The sequence below is a fragment of the Antechinus flavipes genome, chromosome 6, assembly GCF_016432865.1.
Source record: "Antechinus flavipes isolate AdamAnt ecotype Samford, QLD, Australia chromosome 6, AdamAnt_v2, whole genome shotgun sequence".
Classification (NCBI taxonomy): domain Eukaryota; kingdom Metazoa; phylum Chordata; class Mammalia; order Dasyuromorphia; family Dasyuridae; genus Antechinus; species Antechinus flavipes.
The window spans coordinates 256884945-256907603 of NC_067403.1; the positions used below are offsets into that span (position 1 = coordinate 256884945).

Sequence of the window (22659 nt, forward strand, 5' to 3'; positions counted from 1 at the left end):
GGGGGGGAGATGGGGGCTTCTCCTCCCACCTGACTAGATGCCTTGTTCCCTCTCCAGCTCGCATCATCAGCCAGACAAAAATGAATATACACGTGGGAATCTTGGGATGGGGGGGGGCGCAAGGGGCTGCGGCTGGGATCCGAGCTTGGATGTTCCCATCCTGGCTTCCCCAAAACTTTAGCGCAGATTTCAGCTGTTAAAACTTGGCTCCCTTAAATGTATTTGAATATTAACGCTGTAGTCATTGTTACTTAGAATGACCATTTTAAATTTTAAAAACTCCAATCTATTGGAAAAGCTTTGGTTCCACATCTGAGCCACTTGGAAAATCCAAACTCTCCCGATATGGTGTTTTTCTAGAGAAATTTCTCTAGAGAGTTGGTTTTTTTTTTTTTTTAGAAAACTCAACAATATCCAGATATACTTAGAGTCCTCCCTCTTTCCCTGGCGGTGCAGGATGGGAGAGGGTCATCGGCAGGTTGCAGTTTGTCTGAAAAGGATCTGGGGGTTTTAGTGGACTTCAAACTCAACATGAATCTCAGTGTGATGAAGCTAGTTAAGGCATCAAGAAGGGCTGAGGTGGGGGCAGCTGGGGGGCGCAGTGGGTAGAGCACCAGCCCTGAAATCAAAAGAACCTGACTTCAAATTTAGACTCAAGCCACTTAACAATTCCTAGCTGCGCAAGTCACTTAACCTCAATTGCCTCAGAAAAAAAAAAAAAAGGCTGAGATTCCAGAAATAAGGAGTCTTCAGACCCCCTCTATCGCTCCTGCCATGTTCTGTCGATTTTTTTGTTAAACTACACAAGCATTGAGAGGATCAGTTGATGTTATTGAGTGTGTTCACTCTAGAAGATGAGGGAGGGGGCCTGCTGGGCCCCGGGAGCCAGAACAGGGGAAAATGGCTGGAAATTATAGAAAGGAATATTTAGGCTGGGGGATCTTCTAAAGATCAGAGATGGCTACCACAGTTGGATCTGGGTTCAAGTACTCCTGCCTATACTTAGTGATTATATCATCAGCTCCCTGGGCAGGGCCTGAGCCTGCCTCCCTTGCCCAAATGGGATGTGACAAGGATTCATTCTGAACTTTTGTGCCCCCCCCCCCCGGCCCCCCACCAAGAGGAACACAGATATTGGGGAACTCTGAGAAAAGTATGTTTGAAGCAAAGGTACTTACCCGAGGGTGTTAACTCAGTGGGATTGATGAGATAATGGCTCTCTAGTTCCCATATATACTTAGTAGTCAGCAGGGTGATGTCATGGTTCCCTAGTTCCCATATATACTTAGTACTCAGCCTGATGATGTCATCCCATATATACTTAGTACTCAGCATATTGATATCATGGTTCTGTAGTTCCCACATGTACTCAGTACTCAGCACGGTGATGTCATGGTTCTCTATTTCCCATATATACTTAGTACTCAGTGTGGTGATGTCATGACTTTCTAGTTCCCATAGATACTCAGTACTCAGCGTGGTGATGTCATGACTCTCTAGTTCCCATAGATACTTAGTACTCAGTGTGGTGATGTCATGGTTCTCTACTTCCCATATATACTTAGTACTTAGTGTGGTGATGTCATGACTCTCTAGTTCCCATAGATACTTAGTGCTCAGCCCGGTGATGTCACGGTTCCCTAGTTCCCATAGATACTTGTGGAGTTTTTTTTCTTCCTTTTAATTTAATAGTTCTCTCTGCAAGAGAAGGTTTCTCGAGGAGGTTTTCTGGAGGCAGCCTTAGTATCAGTTCAGATCAATAATTACCCCAAAACACAGCTGGTTTTGGTAAACAGCTGGTAAAAATACAAATGTTTATTTCTCCTTCCAAGTCTTGTCTCTTTCCTTGGGCCCAGATACCTAGATTCTTAGAGGCCTCTCTCTCTGCTTGGTTCTAAGAGCTCTTGCCGCTTTGTCCTTTGCTTCTGTCTCTGCTTTCTTCAGCCTTCAATCCAGCTCCACTCTTCATGTAATTCCACCGAAATCTGTCCGAGAGCCTCTGTCTGTTTCTTTTATACGAGAGAGAGGAATTGTGGGATACGAGAGAGAGGGATTATGGGTTTTCTCCCATAGTGCTCTCTGGCCCTAAGAGTTTCAAGGGAGGTGTGAATTCACAAAGTTACACAGTTAACTTTGTGAATCTCTCATACTTGTGAACTCCCATGAGTAAAGGTGTGAACACAAGCATTGTATCAATTAGTTCTACTTAGTACCTTGTTTCAGGTTCTGGCCCAAAACATCTTCTTGTAAGATCAGATCAATAATCTATCAACTCTAATGAGTTAGCAGTTTGTAAAGATTCCAACAGATACTTAGTACTTAGTGTGGTGATGTCATAGTTCCCTAGTTCCCATATATACTCAGTACTCAGCACAGTGATGTCATGGTTCCCTAGTTCCCATAGATACTCAGTACTCATCGTGGTGATGTCATGGTTCCCTAGTTCCCATAGATACTCAATACTCATCGTGGTGATGTCATGGTTCCCTAGTTCCCATAGATACTCAGTACTCATCGTGTGATGTCATGGTTCCCTAGTTCCCATAGATACTCAGTACTCATCGTGGTGATGTCATGGTTCCCTAGTTCCCATAGATACTCAGTACTCATCGTGGTGATGTCATGGTTCCCTAGTTCCCATAGATACTCAGTACTCATCGTGGTGATGTCATGGTTCCCTAGTTCCCATAGATACTCAGTACTCATCGTGGTGATGTCATGGTTCCCTAGTTCCCATAGATACTCAGTACTCATCGTGGTGATGTCATGGTTCCCTAGTTCCCATAGATACTCAGTACTCAGCGCGGTGATGTCATGGTTCCCTAGTTCCCATATATACTCAGTACTCAGCGTGGTGATGTCATGGTTCCCTAGTTCCCATAGATACTCAGTACTTAGCATGTTGATGTCATGGTTCTCTACTTCCCATATATACTTAGTACTTAGCATGTTGATGTCATGGTTTCCTAGTTCCCATAGATACTTAGTGCTCAGTGTGGTGATGTCATGGTTCTCTACTTCCCATATATACTTAGTACTCAGCACAGTGATGTCATGGTTCCCTAGTTCCCATAGATACTCGGTACTCAGCGCGGTGATGTCATGGTTCCCTAGTTCCCATAGATACTCAGTACTCATCGTGGTGATGTCATGGCTCTCTAGTTCCCATAGATACTCAGTACTCAGCGCGGTGATGTCATGGTTCTCTAGTTCCCATAGATACTCAGTACTCAGCATGTTGATGTCATGGTTCTCTAGTTCCCATAGATACTCAGTACTCAGCATGTTGATGTCATGGTTCTCTAGTTCCCATAGATACTTAGTACTCAGCATGTTGATGTCATGGTTCTCTAGTTCCCATAGATACTCAGTACTCAGCATGTTGATGTCATGGTTCTCTAGTTCCCATAGATACTTAGTACTCATCGTGGTGATGTCATGGTTCCCTAGTTCCCATAGATACTCAGTACTTAGCATGTTGATGTCATGGTTCCCTACTTCCCATATATACTTAGTACTTAGCACAGTGATGTCATGGTTCCCTACTTCCCATATATACTTAGTACTTAGCGTGGTGATGTCATGGTTTCCTAGTTCCCATAGATACTTAGTGCTCAGTGTGGTGATGTCATGGTTCTCTACTTCCCATAGATACTCAGTACTCAGCAGGTGATGTCATGGTTCTCTAGTTCACACATGTACTTAGTACCCATTGTGGTGATGTCATGGTTCCCTAGTTCACACATGCTCAATGTGCTGTAATGATGTAATCGTACGATGTATTTAAGAGCTGAGAGGACCAGAGATGAGAGAGTCCATCTTTGACCATCCTCCTGGTGGCCCTCCTGCCTCCTGCCTCCTGCCTCCTGCCTCCTGCCTCCTGCCTCCTTCACTCCACTAAGACCCCAGCTGGCCCCGAGGGCCTCCAGAGAGCCAGCCCCCTTCTGCCTCAGTCCTCCTCCCCGAGGGCTGGTGACCTCTGAGCCCCCTCTCTGCCCCGATGTGCTGGGCTCACCGCCGGTGGCAGTGGCGGGTTGCCCTCCTGGCTCCTGAAGCCCCGGGGTCTGTGCCGGGTCTCTCCCAGTGCCCCTTGCTGCCTCCTCTGCCTCCTGTTCTCAGAACTCAGCTGGTGCCCAGGGCCGACGACCTGGGCCGTTAGACAGCTGGGAAGGAGGGTCCCGAGCAGCCTTAGCTCACGGCACAGATGAGGAGTTGAAGGCCCCGAGTCCGGGTCCTGGAGCAGCTTTCTGTGGGGACCCCAGGGCTGCCTGCGCCCCCTTCTCCGGCAGTCACCCACTGTGTGCCAGGGGCTGTGCTCAGCTCAGTTTGCTCTTCCATCCGGTGGGTCCAAGCCTATTTAGGGGCCTCCTCCCTCCAAAGACTTGGTGAAAAACGGCATCTTGTCAGTGCCCGGGGGTCTCCGAGACTGGGGGGTTCAGTTTTCCTGACTCCCAACCCAATGTTCCTCCACCAAGCCCCTCTCCCTCGTCTGATCTGGCCCACCTTTCTCGTTAAAAAAAAGTTCTGGGCTTTCCCCACGCCAGCCCTGACGTTGTTTCCATGGACGAAGGCCAACAGGAAAGGGGAGGAGGAAGCTGCGAGTCTGGGCGGCGGTCCCCGGGGTCCTGGCCAGGAAGGTCCAACTGGGTCCTTCCTACTCTGGTCCCAAGCGTCCTCGAGCGTCTACAGGCATTTTTAAGGCTTCCCAACCCTTTTTATCCACAATTCCCAGCATACTCTGCTCAAAATGGATGGACCCATAATGTCATGGGAGCTCAGAGAATGGCTCTGTTGGCAAACACCCCCCCACATTTCCACCTCTTAGTGTGGTCCCCACCCAAATCCCCTCGCCCCTCCCCCCCATGCCCTGTCACCCCTCCCCCTTCTCTGCCTACAGCTTCAGTAGACAGGAGAGGAAGGACCCCCGGTGCTGCTCGGGACCCGTGATTTCCCCGGGCTCTCTGCCCCTGAGTCACAGTTGGAGGCCGGCCCCCCCGTGGTGGCAGTTCACGGTGTCCGCCTTCCACGGGTCACTGGGGGCCAGACTTTTTCACGTGGCCGTGCCCAGGAAGGTGGTTTTATTACTTCGCTCGGCCAGATCACATGCTCGGGGAGATGGGCGAGATAGCCAGGCTTGGCGGCCCCGGCCCGTCCCCAGCTGACCCGGGACTCTCCCACCCAGCCCTGCCCCAGGCCGGCGCAGCAGATTCAGCTTTGCCATGGGCCGCTAACCTAAAGCACGAATGTCGTGCCCAGGTGCCCGGCTCCCTCAGGGGATCAGCAGGCAGGGGCACTTCTGCACCGGTGCCCACCGACCTGCAGCTCCCGGCGGCTCTGGGGCCCGGGCTCGAACGGCCAGCCGGCCCTTCTTGCTGCTCTGCCCAGATGGAATCTCGGGCTCTGGATGACTTCTCCCCAGGGGCCCGTGCATTGGGACTGTCACCCATAGTTCTGGCCCTGGGCCTGGAAGGAGGGGCATCGTGACCTGGGCACTGCCATGAAGTGAGCCGTGTTCTGGTGGGAGTCGGGGTTTGTGGGGAATCTCCCCCAGGTACCAGGGACAAAGGGCATGTGGGGGGGGTGCGCCCGCAGGGCCACTTGGGGCCTGGGGGGCTGGTGAGGTCGGGGCACCGAGCTGGGCCCCAGTGGCTCTGGCCACTGCCCGGGGAGGGGGGAACACCTCTGAGGGGACGTACTAGAGAGTGGGACTCGGGAGGGGCTGAAGGCCTGAGGAGAGCACGAAAGCACACAGGAGGCCAGAGGCACAGAGAGCTGAGTGGTTTAATCGTCTCCACGTCCCGGCGTGGTGGGGACCCCCCAGAGGAGCCCCCCGCTCCTGGGAGCGCGAGGAGGGGGAGGGGGCAGTGGGGCGAGCCCGTCAGCATCACCGGCTCCATCAGTCCGCGCTCCCGTCCCCAAGGCCCGTTTCACTCCGGCAGGTTCCTGCCTGGTTCCTACGGGACACGGAACCAGAGGAAGCCCGGCTGTGTGGAGAGGGGAGGCCTGAGGCCGGGGCAGAGTGGGCGGCGAGGCCCCGTTTGGCAGAGGGTAACGGGGGGCCGTCCCAGGCTCCGTGGGGAGAGGGGAGTGGGGGGAGCCAAACGGACGAGGGGGGAAAGATGAACCGGGGACAGCCTGGGGCCCGTCGCCAGTCTGGAAATTAAATAGCAGAAGAAAAGAACCCCGGGCATCTCCAATCAGAGCTCCTGGGGATGGTCCTGAGCAGCGGGCGGGGCTCGGCGCCAGTCCCCGGGGGCTGCTGCCCACCGGCTGCGAGCGAGGGCTGCGGTCCAGCGGGGCGGCCCGCCCCTACTTGTTCTTCTTGAAGAAACTGAAGCGTTTTTCTCGGTCCCTTTCCTTGCCCTCCTTGCTGCGCATGGTGACGGGACCCTCGGCGTTGGCGGGGGACACCGGGGGCATCGTCATCGCCCGAGTCATGCCCCGGGAAGCGCTGGGCGTCACGGTGTCCTCGGGTTCCGCGGAGGCTGGAGAGGCCGCGGCAATGGCCGCGTTCACCACCCGCAGCCACGAGCTCATCTCCGCCTGTGGGATGGAGGGCGGGAGGCAAACGCCGTGGTTAAAGCTACCGGTGACCCAGCCCCCCCAGAGAAGCCCACAGGTGGGGGTGGGGGCAGGGGGCGGCCTCCCTCAGGCTCGCTGGCCCGAAGACGGGAGCTGTGGGAACTCCTCTCTTGGGGGGCACCAGAGAACCCAGGAGTGCAAAGTAAGACCAACTGCACCCTGGGAAAACGGGCAAAACTCCAGCCAAGATGGCGGAGGGTGCTGGTGGGGTCAGGGGCAGCTGGCCCTTCTCTGGGCAAATGCGGCTGGCTCTGGGGGAGGCCCGCGGGCTTGGAGCAGCGCCCAGTAAAGGGCCGGCATCCGAGGCGAGTAAGGATTTTCACTCGTGGGTGGCTAAGGGCCAAGGGCCGAGAAGTCCAAACCATTAACCGCCATTCCTGAGTCTGCTAAGGGGCACTCTTTAGCTGGGCAGGAGGGCCCACCCCCGACCCGAAAGAGTTGGCGTTGGAGGGACTGGCGAGAGAACAGACGCAAGCCCTGTGGGCAGAGCTGCCGGAGAAACCCTCCAGAGCTGGACTGGTGGCCAGTGCCCCTAGGACAAAGGGCCAAGGATTCCGTGGGGCCCTGAATGCCCTCCACAGTCCGGCCTGGCTCTCCCCCTCAGGGAGAGGCTGAGAAAAAAGGGGGAAGGGGATTCCAGGAGATGCAGGGGGAAATGGGGGCCGAGGACGGGGTGAGCTCACCTCATCCTTGGCTTGGAACAAATACTCCTTTCCATCTTGTAAACTGTGGAGGAAGAAAGAAGCTTAGGGCAAAGCCAAGGTCCCGGTGCAGGGAAGGGCTGGGGCCCAGGAGCGCCCGGGGAGGCCCAGAAGCGGGGCCTGGGAAGTCCAGAAGCGCCCGGGGAGGCCCAGGAGTGCCCAGGGAGGCCCAGAAGCGGGGCCTGGGAAGTCCAGAAGCGCCCGGGGAGGCCCAGGAGCGCCCAGGGAGGCCCAGAAGCGCCCAGGGAGGCCCAGAAGCGGGGCCTGGGAAGTCCAGAAGCGCCCGGGGAGGCCCAGAAGCCCCTGGGGAAGCCCAGAAGCGGGGCCTGGGAAGTCCAGAAGCGCCTGGGGAGGCCCAGGAGCGCCCGGGGAGGCCCAGAAGCGGGGCCTGGGAAGTCCAGAAGCGCCCAGGGAGGCCCAGAAGCGGGGCCTGGGAAGTCCAGAAGCGCCCGGGGAGGCCCAGAAGCCCCTGGGGAGGCCCAGAAGCGCCCGGGGAGGCCCAGAAGCGCCCGGGGAGGCCCAGAAGCGCCCGGGGAGGCCCAGAAGCGCCCGGGGAGGCAGGCCTGGCAGGCTCCTCGGGTTCTGGGAGCCATAACAGGGGAGCGATGTCCCCTCCGGTGGGCAGGCGGGGCCCGGGATGCCCTGACGCCCTCTCCCAACACTCCCTGGAAGCTGGAAGGAGTCTGGCCCCTCCAGGGCTGCCCTCCTCACCCCGACCCAGTCGTCGGCCTTACCCCAGCTTGAAGACGTGCTTGCGTTTCCGGTAGTCCAGGGCCACGCTGCCCTGGGCCCTGGCCAGGCTGACGGGCACCTCCCCGTGGTAGGGCAGCCCGATGTTGGCGGCTCGGGCGTCTTTGTAGAAGCCGAGGGTGCTACGGCGCAGGACGCAATACACGGTCTGCCACGACCTGCGAGGCGCAGGGGCTCGGGTGAGGCGGCCGGCCGGGCTGGCACTTGTGCCCAGCTCCCGAGCCCGCTCATCCCCCTTGGGGTTCTTGGCTTCCCCCGGGGCCCACGGGGTGAGGAGGAGCCTCAGGACCAGCCTGGGGCTGTGGAGGCCGGGGAGCCGCACTCAGGCCCAGGGGCCGCCCTTCCCAAAAGGCCTCGGTGATCCCGAGCAGGGCCGAAGAGGGCTGAGCGGAGAGCCCCAGGCCCCCTGCCCCGGGCAGCCTCTCCCGCTCTCTGCCTGCCCACAGACGCCTGGGTCCGTCCCAGGAAACAAGGGGAGCCGGCGGGGGCCCGGAGCGGGGCGCCACACGGTGTTGGGGTCTGGGGGCTCCGGCTCCCCGCCGGCAGCGGGGGCTGGGCCAGGCCCAAACAGGTCTCTCGCCATCACCAGCCCCGCCCCTAGACGCGTCCCCGGTACCTGTTGGCCGCCTTCTTGCCAAAGGCCTCCATCTCCTGTTTCCGGCAGAGCAGGCCCTCCATCTGCTCCTGGGCGGAGAGCTCAGGGCCGCGAGGGGGCAAAGTGGCCGCATAGGCTGATTCGGGGGCCCTGCCCTGGGGCACTGGGGGAGGGGCAGCGCCTCGGGCCCTGCCTTGCCTCTCTCCCCGGGGTCCATTGGCTGCCTCCCCTGCCCCGGGGGCCTACGGAGAAAGGGCAGCCTTCAGCGACCGCGCCCACCAGAGGCCACGACCCCGGCTTGGACCCAAGGGCGTCCTCCCGCACTCTCCACCTCGGCCTCCACGCTGCCCCCCTCCCCCCCCCCCCCGTCCCTCACCTTTGCCCTTTCCTCCCCCCACCCAGGGGCCAGACTCACGGGGCCTTCTCTGCTCTGGTCCAGTCTTTGTTGCTCCAACAGGGGCTGCAGAGACAAGAGCGGGGGGTTACGTGGGTGGGAAGGTCGAGAGCCTGATGGGGGGGGGGCTGCCAACGAGGGCCGGACAGCTTACCTGAGGGGATTCCGAATCTGTGCAGACGCCATTGACCGCCACTGGCTCCCCAGAGGACGGCAGCCGGGCCTGGGTCCTGGGAGAGCGAGAGACGCGGGGTGACCTTTGTCCTGGGGCTCCCCCCTCCTTCCTCCCCCCTTCCAGCCTCCCTGCTCTTACCCAACCTTCGAGGCCTCCGAGCTGCCTGGCCATCCACGTGATCCCCATGGGGAGGCGCCGCTGGGGAAACTGAGGCTGGAGGCTCCTTCCTCCTCCGCTCTTCCTCCTCCTGCTGCTCCCGCTGTCTCCTCTGCAGCTCCTCCTTCTCCTCCAGCTGCCAGAACCAAAGACCAAGGGGGTGAGGGGGGCTCTGAAAGCCAAGGGGCCGCCGCTGCTCCGGATGCTCGGTGTTTGGGGAGGGACCGCAGAGGGGCCGCACAGGCGGGCTCTGAGAGGAACGAAGGCTGCGGGGCGGGGGCTGGGGGGGCCCGGGGCTGCTCACCGCCGTCAGCTTTTCCAGAGCGCTGAAGCGCTCCTCCCAGGAGCGGCCGCTTTCTGGAAGGCCTCGTGCCTCTTGATCAGGCTCTCCACCTCGTCCACAGTGCAGCCCAGCTCGGCGCTCCGCACCAGGGGCTCCTGGCTACAGAGCCAGGCCTCCGCCACGCCGGCGTCTCGGCCGAACACGAGCACTTCCAGAACTGCGGGAGGGGGGGCTGGGGCTCAGTGCGGGCCGGGGGCCGGGAGTCAGTGTGAGCTGGGGCCGAGGGTCAGGGGTCGGGGTCAATGTGAGCTGGGGCTGAGGGTCGGGGGTCAGTGCGGGCCGAGGGTCAGGGTCAGTGTGAGCTGGGGCCGAGGGTTGGGGGTCAGTGCAGGTTGGAGACCAGGGGTCAGTGTGAGCTGGGGCCGAGGGTCAGGGGTCAGTGCGGCTGGGGCTCAGGGGTCAGTGTGAGCTGGGGCCGAGGGTCAGGGGTCGGGGTCAGTGTGAGCTGGGGCTGAGGGTCAGGGTCAGTGCGGGCCGGGGCTCAGGGGTCAGTGTGAGCTGGGGCTGAGGGTCGGGGTCAGTGCGGGCCGAGGGTCAGGGTCAGTGTGAGCTGGGGCTGAGGGTCGGGGGTCAGTGCGGGCCGGGGCTCAGGGGTCAGTGTGAGCTGGGGCCGAGGGTCGAGGGTCAGTGCGGGCCGAGGGTCAGGGTCAGTGCAGGTTGGAGACCAGGGGTCAGTGTGAGCTGGGGCTGAGGGTCGGGGTCAGTGCGGCTGGGGGTCCCTGAGGCTGCAGCCACGTGTCGTGCTGGCCACCTCTATAACCCCAGGGGGCCTGAGGAGCCTGTGAGAGCCTCCAGGATGGGGCTGTGCCAGGGGGCACCCGCCGGGTGCCCGACTCACCAAGCTGAAACCAGTCCATCTTCTCCTGCCATTTGTCAGATGTCTCCTGGCGCCTCGCCTGCAGCTGGGCCAGCTTCTCTGAGATCTGGAGGCACAGACCTGACTGAGTGGGGCTTCTGCAGGCGCCCCTGGGGTCACCCCTCCTGTGGCCCCTCCATCTATGCTCTAGAGACGCCAGGCCCCCATTATTGGTCTGTGTCCCCTCCCCCCCAGCATAAGCCCTTTGGGGCGGGGTCTTTCACACAGTTAAGCGCTTAATAAATGGGGGGGGGTCCCCGCTGGCCCTTGAGCTCAAGCCCAAGGCCGTATTTGCAGGAGAAAACAAGCCCCGCCCTGGCCGGGGGTGGGGGGGAGAGGGGGGGACTTCTCCAGGGGCCCGGGGTCACCTCCTCGGACGCATAGTGGTTCTTGGCCAGCAGCTCTTGCCCCAGGCGGATGCAGGAGGAGAAGCGGTCAGCTCGGGCCTCGATCTCGGCCTTGATGCCCTGGTGGTGCTTGATCATCAGGTCAGCGGAGGACACGTCCCTGGGGGTGCACAGACACTGAGTCTCCCGGCCCCCCGAGCTCAGACCGCCCCGGCCCCCGCCCGGCCCCCAGACTCACCGCGGCCGCTCCTGGGCGTCCATCTGCAGGTTGACCCCGTCCATCCAGAGCATGAGCTCCCGCACGGCCTGCAGGAAGCGGAACTTGTCCCCGGTGTCCAGGAGCAGCTGGCGCCGCCCGGCCGAGCTGGCCTGTAACTGGGCCCAGGCCTCGGCCACCGCCTGCATGTGGCGGCCGATCTCCTCCGCCTTCTCCCCCGCGTAGGCCTTCTGTAGGCGGTGCCCGTCGTCCTGCACCTGCTGCACCTGCGGGGCCCCAGACGGAGGCTCAGGGGAGCCCTTCCCCCGGCGCCCCCCCGGTGCTCCCCCCGGTGCTTCCCCCGGCACTCCTGGCGCCCCCCCCCCCCGGTACTTCCCCCGGCACTCCCGGCGCCCCCCCCAGTACTTCCCCTGGCACCCCCCGGCACCCCCCCCCGCACCCCCCAGTACTACCCCCAGCCCCCCCCCCCCCCGCCCGCCCTCCGCCCCGACGTGCTCAGGCTCCCTCGGCCTCCGCGGGGGGCGAGGGTGGAGATGGAGGGGAGGGGGCCGGGGGGCGCACCTGGGCACTCAGCGCCTGGATGTCGTGCTCGTAGGCGCAGTGCCGCCGCTGCAGGGCCTCCGCCGAGTTCAGGTCCCGGCCGGCCCCGTCGGGCAGCTGCTGCTGCTTGTGCTGGACGCGCGCCAAGGCCTGGCGCGCCACGTGCAGGAAGCGCTGCAGCTCGTGGGCGGCGGCCAGGACCTGGCCCCGCGTGTCCAGTAACTCCAGGAGGTCGGCCCAGGCCTCGTTGAGCCCGTCCTTCCACTCGGCCACCGTGGCTCGGGCGGCGTGGCCCCCCGCGATCAGCCCGTCGGCCAGGGCGTTGGCGCCGTCCACCCGCTCCTGCCCAATGGTGCTGGTGTCTCGGGAGAACTCCCGGAACTTGTCCCGCAGCATCTGGGACCGGAAACACAGCCTTGATGGGGCGGCCCGGAGAGCGCCCCCGCTCTGCCCCCGCCCGGGGCCCCTCGGGGCGCGCTGCCCCACGATGGCGAGAAGGAGTTGAGGGGTCACGGTCCCATCCTCCAGGGTCTGAGCTCCAGGGAGTCCGGGACCGCCCTCCCCCCAGCCTGAGCTGCCGGCCCCCCCAAGCCCACGCCCCTCCCCCCACTCTCTCCCCTCCCCCCAGCCTGGGCTGCCGGCCCCCCCATGCCCACGCCCCTCCTCCCGCACTCACGCTGACGTGCTCGTAGTCCTGGCCCAGCTCGTGCGAGGCGGCCACCACCTCCCGCTCCTGGATCCACTGCTCCAGGTCGTCCAGGTCCCGCCGCAGCTGGCACAAGCGCTGGTGCTCCAGCAGCCGCGCCCGCCGTTCCACGGCCAGCTCCTTCAGGCTGGCGTACAGCTTCTCCACCTGGGCTTGGCGGATGGTCAGCCGGTCACTGCGGGGGGGATGGCGGCCGGGGATGGAGGGCGGCCGGGGCCTCGGACTCTCCCCTCTCCGGTGCCCGTCCCAGCCCAGAAGCACTTCCAAGGTCCCGGCGCCCTCCCCGCCCCGGGCAGACCCTCGGGAAAGCCCAGCTCAGAAGCTCCCAGGGGCTGCAGGGTGGGCCCGGGTCACACAGCGCGCGGGGGCAGAGCAGGCTCCTCCCCGGGGTCTCCATCTGCAGGTCGCCAGGCCCACCAGGCCCCAGGGCCCCTCACCTCTCGGGATGCTGGGCCGCGATCATGTCCTGGCTGCTGGCCGCCAGCTGGTGCACGGTGTGCGCGTAGTCAGCCAGCGCTTGCTCCAGGACCTGGTGCTTCTTGACCTCTGCCTGAGCACTCAACTCGTCCTGGGGGGGGAATGGAGGGGGGTGAGGGAGGGGCGCTGGGGGGAGGGAGGGAGGGGGGAGGGAGGGGCACTGGGGGGAGGGGGGAAGGAGGGGGCCCACGCCCACCTTGGCCTTCTCTTGACCCATCATGTGCAGCTCCTGCTCCCCCATCCAGGCCTCGGCCTCGGCGGCGTCGCGGTAGAACTGCTGGGCCCTCAGTGCGTCCCGGAGGCGGGCCCCGCGCTGCTCCAGCTCCTGGCCCAGGCGCCTCCACAGCTCCTGGAGCTCGGCCACCCTGGCCGCCAGCTCCGGGCCCGCGGCCGCCCCCAGGGCCTGCTGCCGCTCCCTCAGGTCCGCGATGCGGGGCTCGTGACCCTGGACCTCCTTCTGCAGAGTCTGTGCGGGGAGAAGGAGGCGCCGTGGGCCCCGGCAGCCCCGGCGCCCACCCAGCCCTGCCCCGGAGCCCGGCGGGGAAAGGGGCGGGAGCCCGGGGAGGCACGGACCTGGTTCTTCTTCATGAGGAGCTGGACGCTGGGCAGGTCCTTGCCGTGCTCCGTGGAGCTGGCCATCGGCAGCCGCTCGGTCACCCACAGCTGGGGAAGGAAGGGGCAGCGGCGTCAGGGGGGCCGGCGAGGGCGGGGGGGCTCCCGGTGTTCCGGGGACGGGGGCAGCGAAGCCGGCCAGGCCCCCCCCCCCCCGGCCCAGCCGGGCCCCCGAGGACTCACGATTTCGTCCTCCACGTCCCGGTGGAACTGGTGCTGCTCGCGGGAGGCCAGCAGGCGGTTGCAGCGCTCCTTGAGGGGCTTGTACAGGGCCCGGAACTTCTCCTCCACGGCTCTGGATGTGCGCTCCACCTCTCCCGCCCCGTGCTCCTCCTGGGCCAGCGCCTTGGCCTGAGCCTGGATGGCCTCCACCTCCTTCTCCCGGACGGCCATCTCTCGTTCCAGCATCTGCGGCCCCCGGGGGGCAAGCGTGAGTCTGGGTGACCCTGGGCGCCTTCCCCCCACCGCGGCCCCCCTTGGGCCCTCCCCCCCACGCCCCGCCCCCTGGCCCTCCCACCCCCCCACCGCGGCCCCCCTTGGGCCCTCCCCCCCACGCCCCGCCCCCTGGCCCTCCCACCCCCCCACTGCTAGGCCCCCCTGCCCCGCCCCCCCCCCCCCCTGCCCGGGCCCCGGGGGCACCTGCTGCTTCTTGAGGAGGATGTTGACACTGGTGAGGTCCTTGCCGTAGTCGTCCGAGTGCAGCTGGGCCTGCAGCGTGCCCAGCCAGCTCTCCAGGGCCGAGCAGCTCTGGGCGAACAGCTCCGCGCGGTTGGCGTCAAACAGGCTGCGGGCCTTGGCCTGCGTGGTCTCCTCCAGCTCCTGCCAGCGCTCGTGCAGGGCCTGCAGCTTCTCCCCCACCAGGGGCTTCAGCTCGGGCTTCTCCGACGTCAGCACCTTCCCTTCCTGGGGAGGCAGACTGGGCCCTCAGCGCCCGCCCGGCTCGGAGCGCGGGACTCGGGCTTCCGCTTTACCCCGGGCCCCTCTCGGCAGCTCCCACAGCCTTTCTCCACCATGTTCTAAACCCGCGGGGGCGCAGGGCGAGGGGGCGGGGCCGCAGGACGAGGGGGCGGGGCCGCAGGACCGAGGGGGCGGGGCCAGCCTCTCTGCCACCCGGGCCCTCCTCACTCACTTCTCTGTAGGATCTTCCCGGCGACGTTTGAAGCCCCTCCCACAGGTGCCAGCCGGCTTCCCTGGACCCCCACCCCCGGTCCCACAACCCCCCCTCCAGCTCTCCTGGGGGACGTAGCCGCCAAACCTCCCCCCGGCCCCCGGGTATTTCAGGCGGAGCGCCCCCCAGGCCGGACACACGGATGTGCTTATTGGGCTGGATCCCTCGGGAAAGCGCCCGCAGCATTTCGGAGATGGCAGAACTCTCGGGCCCCCCCTGCCCTGCCACACCCTCACTGCCACGAGGAGGGACTAAGCACTGAGGGAGCACCTGCACTAAGGGGGCGGTGGGCGGAGCCCCGGGTCTGACCCTGGCTGGCCCGACACTTACTGGCTCCGGGACCTCCGCCAGCCTTAGTTTCCCCCCAGTAAAGCGGGACCCCCCCGGCCTGCGCCCCGTGGGCACGCCCCCCTCGTCTCCCCCACAGCCCGAGGGCCCTCACCCGGTCGATCTTGTCCAGCCAGTCCTTGTTGGCCGCCAGCTCGGCCATGAAGGCCTGGTGCTTCTGCCACTTGGTGTGCAGGTTGCGAGCCTCGTCATAGGACACGTCCTGGGCCGTCAGCATCTTCTCGTCGATCCACAGCGTCAGCTGGACCCGGCGGGAAAGGGGTCATTGAGGAAGAGTCGGGGGGGCCGGGGGGGGCAGGCGGGGGGGTGGGGACCCGGGTCCCCCACATACGCGGCCGAGGGGCCCAATCCGCACCCAGAAGGCCCAGCCTAATGTTTGGTGAGAAGGGGGGGCTCGGTCTGAGGAAGAGGAGGGCCCAGGGCTGAGCCCGACAGGCCCCGGGGCCTTGGGGAGGGAGGCAGTTCCGGGCACGGAGGCGGGAGGGGGAGACGTGGGAGAAGGAGCGGGTCTGGAGACAGCCGGGAGGCGGCAGCGCGGGTCCCGCCGGGGTGGGTGCCAGGAAGAGCCCCGCGACGTGGCCACAGCCCGGAGGCCCGGCCCCGGGGGAGAGGTCGGGCGGTGGACAGAGCGACTGCAGACCCAGAGGGAGGGGGCCGGCGACGCACCTCATGGCACTCCTGTAGGAAGTGCTGGCGCTCGCGGTTGTCCCGGAGACGGCGGAGAAGCTGCTGGGCGGCCTCCTGATTCTTGCTGTGCCTGTGAGGATGCCGACTGTCCGTCACCTGCCCCTGGCCCCCGGATCCCCTGCCCGGCCCCTCATTCTCCCGCCCCCTGCCCTCCGGCCCCTCTCCCCCCAGGGCCGCCCACCTCTTCTCGATCGAATCCGCCTTCTCCTTGATCTTCTCGGCATGGATGTTGCCCCCGGCCACCAGCTGGCGCCCCGCTTCCAGGAGCCCCCGGATCCGCTCCCCGTTGGCGTCCATGGTGCTCATGAAGTCCTCCAGCTTTTTGATGGCAGCGTCGGCCGCTTGGAGGGTCCCCGGCATCTCGGTGTGAGACAGCTCGTACTCCTGGGGGGAGGAGAGAGTCAGCGCTGCTCGGGCCTGGGAAACCCGGGCAGGGGCTTCTGGGAAAGCAGCCAGTCTGGGCGCAGATGCCGAGAGGGGCCTCCGGATCCGGCCCCCCCTCCCCCCCCGATTGGTGAGGGAGCTGGGGCGCGGCCCCCTCTTCCCCGCCTCCTCTCTCGCGGCCAGCCCTCGTCCCCGCTTCCGCCGCCCCCCGCCCCGTCTCACCTGGCTGCTGAGCACCCCCTCGGCCTGCCGGGCGTCCCGCAGGAAGCCTTGCAGGCCGTGGGCTTGGGCCAGCCGGGCCTGGCGGCTCTCCCACATGCGGCCCAGCTCTTCCCAGCCGGTGCCCAAGGCCTCGAGGCGCTGCCTCAGGAAGAGGCACTGGGGGTCGGCCTGGTCGCGCGTCACCTCTTCGCCCACGGCGCGGAGGCGGCCGTACTCGCCCTTGGCCCGCTCCACCTCGTCGCGCAGGGCCGCGTGCTGGGCCAGCAGGGCCTCTGCCTCGGGGAGCGTGGCCGGCCCTTCTTCTGAGGCCACGGCGGTTTGGGTCCGGCCCAGCCACGCCTGGAAGTCGTCCAAACTCCGGAGAAAGTCCTGCAGCCGCCGCGCCTCGCCCAGCGACTCCTCCCGGCGCCGCATGGTGGCGCGCAGGCCCTCCCAGCCCTCCTGGACCTCGCGCAGCCGGGCCTCGATGGCGGGGGCCTGCGCGGGGTGGCCGGCGGCCAGGGCGTGCGCCTCCTGCGCCAGCGTCCCCACGCGGGTCCCGATGGCCTCCAGGTCCCGTTCGGTGCCGGCCAGCTTGCGCTGAAGGGCCAGGACTCCGGCCAGGTCGTTGCCCAGGCCCTGCGTGGACTCGATCACTTTGATCTTCTCCCTCATCCAGGCCTGGGTCTCCGTGCACTCAAGGTGGTAGTTCTGGATGCTCAGGGCGGAGGTCAGGGCCGCCTTCTTGCCGTCGGCAAGGATCCGGAACTGCTGCCACCTTGGGGGGGGGGGCGGCTGTTTGTGAGCGTGGCCGCAGCGCCCCCTCCCACCTCTGCCCCGCCCGCCCCCGCCCCCGGGCCCTCACCTCTGGTTGAGCTGCTTCTGGGTGGCGAGGATGCTGTCCCTGCCGGGCGGCTCGGCCTCCAGCAGCTGCTGGGCAATGGTGTTGACCGCGGCCACCCGGGCAGCCAGGGCGTTCATTTCAGGCTCCAGAGTCTCAAACCTGCCCAAGGCAAGACCGGAGGCCGGGCTCCTGGGACTGGCTGCGCCCCGGGCCCAGCTCTGCCCTCCCTCCCAGGCCCGGGGCTCTGCAGGTCAGGACCACTCGGAAAGGAGGGGCGGGGGCGGGGGCCCGTCACTCCCGTGGCCCTCAAAGGCCTGAGTTCGCGGGGAGGGGCCGGGGAGGGCGCTCACCTCTGCTGGACCACCTCCAGGTCCTCCAGGCGCTCGGGTAAGGCCAGCCCGTTGAGCCACTGCTCCTTCTCGTCCACCCAGAGCCCGCAGGCGCCGGCCTCGCTGAGCATGGTGTAGTGGGCGAGGGCGGCTTCCAGGGCCCGGGCCCGCTCGCCGGCCCGCGCCTGCAGCTCCTGGTAGCGGCGCTCCAGCGCGGGCAGCCAGCCCTGCACCTCGGGGGCCTGGGCCACGGCGGCCGGCAGGGCCGCGGCCTGCTCCCTCAGCGCGTCCAGGGCGGACCGGTGGCTGCGCATCTCCTCCTCCAGGGCGCGGTGCTGCTTGGCCAGGGCCTGGGTGGAGAACTCGTCGTGGCCCAGCTCGGGGCTGGACACCAGGCGCAGGGCGTCCACCAGCCACGTCTCCATGTCGTGCGCCTCCGCCAGGAACTGGTGCAGGCTGGAGGCCTGGGCCAGCTCCCGGGCGCGCTCGTCCGCCAGGGCCTCGAGGCGCTCCCACTGGGCCTGCAGCTCGGCCCCGCGCGCCGCCGCCTGCTTGGCCCCCGGGTGGCCCTCGGCCACCAGCTGCCGCCCCTGCTCCAGCGTGAGCCGCAGGGGCCCCAGGCGGCCGCTCATCTCGTCCCGCAGGGCCGCGTGCTTGCTGAGCAGCCGCAGGACGCCCGTGAGGTCGCGGCCGGGCTCGGCCGAGGCCAGGAGATGCCGCTGCTCCCGGATCCAGGCCTCCGCCTCCCCCACCTCCCAGAGGAAGCGCCAGAGGCGGCGCGACTCCTCCAGCCGGGCGCGCCGCGCGGCCGCCAGCTCACACAGGCCCTCGTAGCTCTGCTGCAGCGCCTCCACGCGCTGGGACACCAGCTGGGGCTCGCAGGGCTTGTAGCCTGGAGAGGAGGGCAGAGGGAGGGACTTAGCGCCTCCGCGCCTCGGCGGCCCCCGGGCTTCCCTCCGCCGCACCCCCAGCCTCTCACCTGCCGCGGGGTCGCTGAAGCGGAGCGCCGAGGCGCTGACGGCCCGGACCCGCTCGGCCTGCACGGCGATGTCGGCTTCCACCAGCTCGTGCAGCTGCAGCAGGTCTTCCACCCCGGCCAAGTGCTTGCCCAGGTCCTGAGACTGCAGCCGGCCCTGGCACGGAGACACGGCACACGGGGCTGGCACCTCCCCCCGCCGGGCTGGGCCTGGTCCCGCCCTCGGCCCCCCGTCCCCGCCCCGGGCCCGGCCGCCCCCACGTACCCTCATCTCCTCCATCCAGTCCATGAGGTAGAAGAGGTCTTGGAAGACCTTCTGCAACTCGAGGTTGAGGAGCAGCCGCTCGCGCCGAGCCGCCACCATCTGCCGCAGGAAGTCCCACAGCCGGGCCACGTTGTGCTGGCGGGCCGCCACCCTCTTGATGTCATGGTAGCGCTCGGCGGCCAGCTCGGCGGCCACGGCGTCCACGGCCTGCACGCGCCCGCTGTAGGCCACGATGTCGGTCTCGATGGCCTCGTGCTTCCGCACCGCGGCCTCCACGGCCGCCAGCTCCAGGCCAAAGTTGTCCTGCGGGGCAGGAGAGGAGCCCTGAGGCCCCCGCACCCCCCTCCCCTGCCCCCTGCCTCAGACGGCCTGAGGGGTCCCGGGGGCCCTTTCCTGACCCGCTCACCTGGGCCACCAGGCGCTGGTTCTCGCTCAGCCAGGTCTCCCGCATGGCGGCCTTGCGGTCAAAGCGCGCAGCCAGCTGTTCCAGCTTCTCCTGGCGGATCAGCTCAGTGCGCAGCGCCAGCTCCCGCTCGTGCTCCGCCTTCTCCAGCCGTTCCCAAGCCTGCGAGCGTTGGGGCCTGGTCAGCGGCAATGGAGGGGGAGTACGGGGGCGGGGATGCAGAGGGGAGAGGGGACGTGGAGGGGAGGGGGGACACGGAGGTGGGGGACGCGGAGGGTCCCAGGACTGGTGGCCCACTCAGGGGAGACTGAGGCTGCTTGCCAGGAGCCCGAGGAAGCCGGCTCTTCAGGCCGAGCAGACCCACCTTGTTGATGTCCGAGACCAGCCGGCCCTCCCGCGGGGCGTACACCTTCTGGTTGTTGGCACGAAGTTTGCTTTGGATGGTGAAGAGCAGAACTTCCAGGTTCCCTTTCTCGGTGAATCTGGGGGGGAGGGACGAGGGAGCTTAGGCCGCGAGGCCCGGCCGTGGGGGTGCCTCTCTGCGCCCGCCCGCAGCAGGGGCCCGGCTCACTTGGGCGGCTTCTCCACGGTGCGGTAAGAGTTGAAGGACTGCAGCTGGTTCTGCACGCCGCTCAGGGAGTTGGCGAGCTGCCGGTCGTTGAGGGTCACGATGGTCTGCTCGATCCACTGCAGCAGCTCGGAGGCCAGGGACTCGTACTTCTCCACCAGGCGCTCGGCTTCCAAGGCATAGTCCAGCACCTGGGCCGGGAGGCCACCGCGCCTTCACTATCCGCCGTCCCCGGCAGGAAGTGCCGCGCTTCCCGGAAGCCGTCCCCGCATCCCCCCAGCCGGGGTCTGTCCTCAATGTCGGGCCCCCTCCAGGCCCGGGGCCCCCTTCTGGTCCCTTCCAGGCCCCCACCCCTTCTGGCCCCCTCCAGGCCTGGGGCCTCCTTCTGGCCCCCTCCCCCTTCTGGCCCAGGGCCTCCTTCTGGCCCCCTCCAGGCCCGGGGCCCCCTTCTGTTCCCCTCCAGGCCCGGGGCCTCCTTCTGGTCCCCTCCCCCTTCTGGCCCAGGGCCTCCTTCTGGCCCCCTCCAGGCCCGGGGCCCCCTTCTGGTCCCTTCCAGGCCCCCACCCCTTCTGGCCCCCTCCAGGCCTGGGGCCTCCTTCTGGCCCCCTCCCCCTTCTGGCCCAGGGCCTCCTTCTGGCCCCCTCCAGGCCCGGGGCCTCCTTCTGGCCCCCTCCAGGCCTGGGGCCCCCTTCTGGCCCCCTCCCCCTTCTGGCCCAGGGCCTCCTTCTGGCCCCCTCCAGGCCCAGGGCCTCCTTCTGGTCCCTTCCAGGCCCCCTCCTCCTCCTCGCTCCCTCTAGGCCCCCACCCCTTCTGGCCCCCTCCAGGCCCGAGGCCCCCTTCTGGCCCCCTCCAGGCCCAGGGCCTCCTTCTGGTCCCTTCCAGGCCCCCTCCCCCTCCTGGCCCCCTCCAGGCCCGGGGCCTACCTTGCCAATCCGCTTGCCTTCCACGGCGAGGGCCTTCATCTTGGAGAAGTAATGGTAGTAAGTGGCCACGTAGGTGATGATGGATTTCTCATCGGGCTGGTCCACGTTCACATCTGGGGCAGAGGAGGGCCGGTGTCCGCGGCGTGGGGCCTCTGGGCCCTCCCGCCCCCTCCCCCTTAGAGAAAGGCCAACCTTCCGGGCGGCCTCGTGGGTCAAATTGGCAATTAAGCCGTTCAGGCAGAAAGGTCACGGGGCAGAGATCGCTGTCCCGGCCCCGAAGCCTGAGCGCTTCAGAGGAGAAGCAATGGGCCCAACAGCCCCGGGGAAGGAGCCTGGCGTCACTGGGACGTCAGCCGGCCTGGACGATGGCCAGAGGGGCCCCCGGGCGCTGCAGCCTTCAGGACCCCCAGTGTGGGACCCAGAGGGACGCGGCCCAGCTGGGCCGGGCGGGGGCAGATGCCCCTTTGGGGCGTGGTCGGGGCCCCCCTTGGGGAGACGGCTTCGCTGGCCCGGCTGCGTTAGGGGCCCGGCTCTCGCAGCGTCGGGATACCGACGTCCTTCGTTATTCTCCCGTCCCACAGAACTCTCCCTTGTTGGGGCCCGGGGGGCCGAGCCCTCAGGCCTGGGGGGAGCGGGGCCGTCCCCCTCCTGCCCACCTTCCGGGTCCAGCAGCTTGGTGAGCCCCAGCTCCTTCTCAGCCAGGTTGAAGACGTTCTGGAGGTTGTAGTGGGCATTGCACTTTCTCAGCGAGTCAAACTCCAACAGGTCCGGCCTGGACAGAGCGGGGAGAGGGACCCGCGAGACCGTGAAAAGCGGGGCCGGGCCCGCCCTGGCCGCGTGCTCCCCGCCCCGCCCCCATCCCTCTGCTGCCCGCTCGGGCCCCCACCCACCGGTGTTTGTGCACGATGGCGTTGAAGGCCAGGCCGTCCCTCCAGCTGGTGGTGAAGTTGTGCACGTTGACATTGGGATACCTGTGAGCGGGCCCAAGAGCAGGCGTCAGTGGGGGCTCCTGCCGCCCCCCCCCCCGCCCCCGCCCCGGAGCTGCCTCCTCACCCTGCCGTCTTCATCTGGCACCAGAGCAGGAGGGCGTCCTTGGCCGACTTCTTCTCCTTGTTGTCCTCGGTCTCCACGCTGATGTCCTGAATCTGGGGGGGGAGGGGGCCCTCAGAGAGAGGAAGGGGGCAGGAGGGGCGGAGACCGGCTCGGACGTGGGGACCCCCTCCCCACTAGGGAGGGACGGGGGGGCACCGGGGCCGGGCGAAGGGACAAGGCTCCGAAGCTCTGTGGGGCAGCCGTGCGTCCAGGAACACGGCCATCTCTCCTCCGTGGCCCTCCCCGGCTGGAGAAGCTGCCCTGGCCCCCGGGACAGGGGATTCTGCCCCCTGCCTTTCTGAAACCCCCGACTGGACGTCCCAAACAGAGCCTGCGTCCCCACCCCCACCCGCGTCCCCCCGCAGCTCGGGCCCGGCCGAGTGCAGCAGCTGCCGCGGGGGCCTCCCCTCTCCGGACCGTCTGCCATCGGTCACCAAAGTGACGTTCCCCTAACGTGGATCTGCTCTTGTCACCCCCTGCTCCGTAAAGTCCGGGGGTCCCTGAGGCTCCAGCGCCCCGGCCCCCTGGCTGCTCCCGGCAGGCTCTCCTCCTGCACTGCGACCACTGAGCCGCCCGGCTTCCTTCCGGCCCCCACTAACATCCCGCCTTCTCCCGGAAGCCTCCCCCTGCCCTTATCCCCCACCTGTGGTGGCTGCGAGCTCTGGGAGGGCAGGGGCTCTTTCTGCCCCGGCCGCTCTGTGACCCCGGGGGGTTTTGTGGCAGGGACACTGGCGGGCTTGGCCAGCGCCTCCTCCAGGCCGAAGGGCCCCGCCCCCGGCGCCCAGCAGGGGCTCCCTAAGTGGGCCGCGGTCCCGGGCCTGCTGGACGGGAGGCCCCGCGCCGCCTCCCCTCCCCCCCGGCTTGGGACCGTTGTACATTCGTGTCCGAGTCCAGCCTCTTGGGGAGGGCTCGGTGGCCTCGGCCTCTGTCTCCCCCACACTCAGAGTCCCGCACGCTGTCAGAGCTTAATCAGTGCGCGCTGAATTTAACTGAATAAAGGGCGCTAGGGGCCAAGCGGCA

At 66.1% G+C, this 22659-nt stretch overlaps 1 protein-coding gene across 1 annotated transcript in view; it reads right to left on the minus strand.

The window, feature by feature from the left end:
- Window positions 1–5763: 5763 nt before the first annotated feature.
- SPTBN2 (spectrin beta, non-erythrocytic 2) overlaps window positions 5764–22659 on the minus strand; it is a 39796-nt gene continuing 22900 nt past the window's right edge. Inside the window, 34 exon segments of the mRNA XM_051967219.1 lie at window positions 5764–6543; window positions 7266–7308; window positions 8018–8191; window positions 8650–8870; window positions 9044–9088; window positions 9177–9252; window positions 9341–9489; window positions 9658–9701; window positions 9704–9853; window positions 10535–10619; window positions 10921–11059; window positions 11138–11382; window positions 11678–12052; window positions 12333–12537; window positions 12800–12930; window positions 13036–13305; window positions 13413–13502; window positions 13635–13859; window positions 14091–14354; window positions 15062–15208; window positions 15634–15724; window positions 15836–16038; window positions 16261–17017; window positions 17105–17242; window positions 17434–18304; window positions 18392–18545; window positions 18654–18956; window positions 19060–19218; window positions 19421–19538; window positions 19628–19815; window positions 20548–20660; window positions 21204–21319; window positions 21438–21518; window positions 21601–21692. Of these exon segments, the coding sequence (XP_051823179.1) occupies window positions 6310–6543; window positions 7266–7308; window positions 8018–8191; window positions 8650–8870; window positions 9044–9088; window positions 9177–9252; window positions 9341–9489; window positions 9658–9701; window positions 9704–9853; window positions 10535–10619; window positions 10921–11059; window positions 11138–11382; window positions 11678–12052; window positions 12333–12537; window positions 12800–12930; window positions 13036–13305; window positions 13413–13502; window positions 13635–13859; window positions 14091–14354; window positions 15062–15208; window positions 15634–15724; window positions 15836–16038; window positions 16261–17017; window positions 17105–17242; window positions 17434–18304; window positions 18392–18545; window positions 18654–18956; window positions 19060–19218; window positions 19421–19538; window positions 19628–19815; window positions 20548–20660; window positions 21204–21319; window positions 21438–21518; window positions 21601–21692 (6696 nt within the window). The 3' untranslated portion in view covers window positions 5764–6309.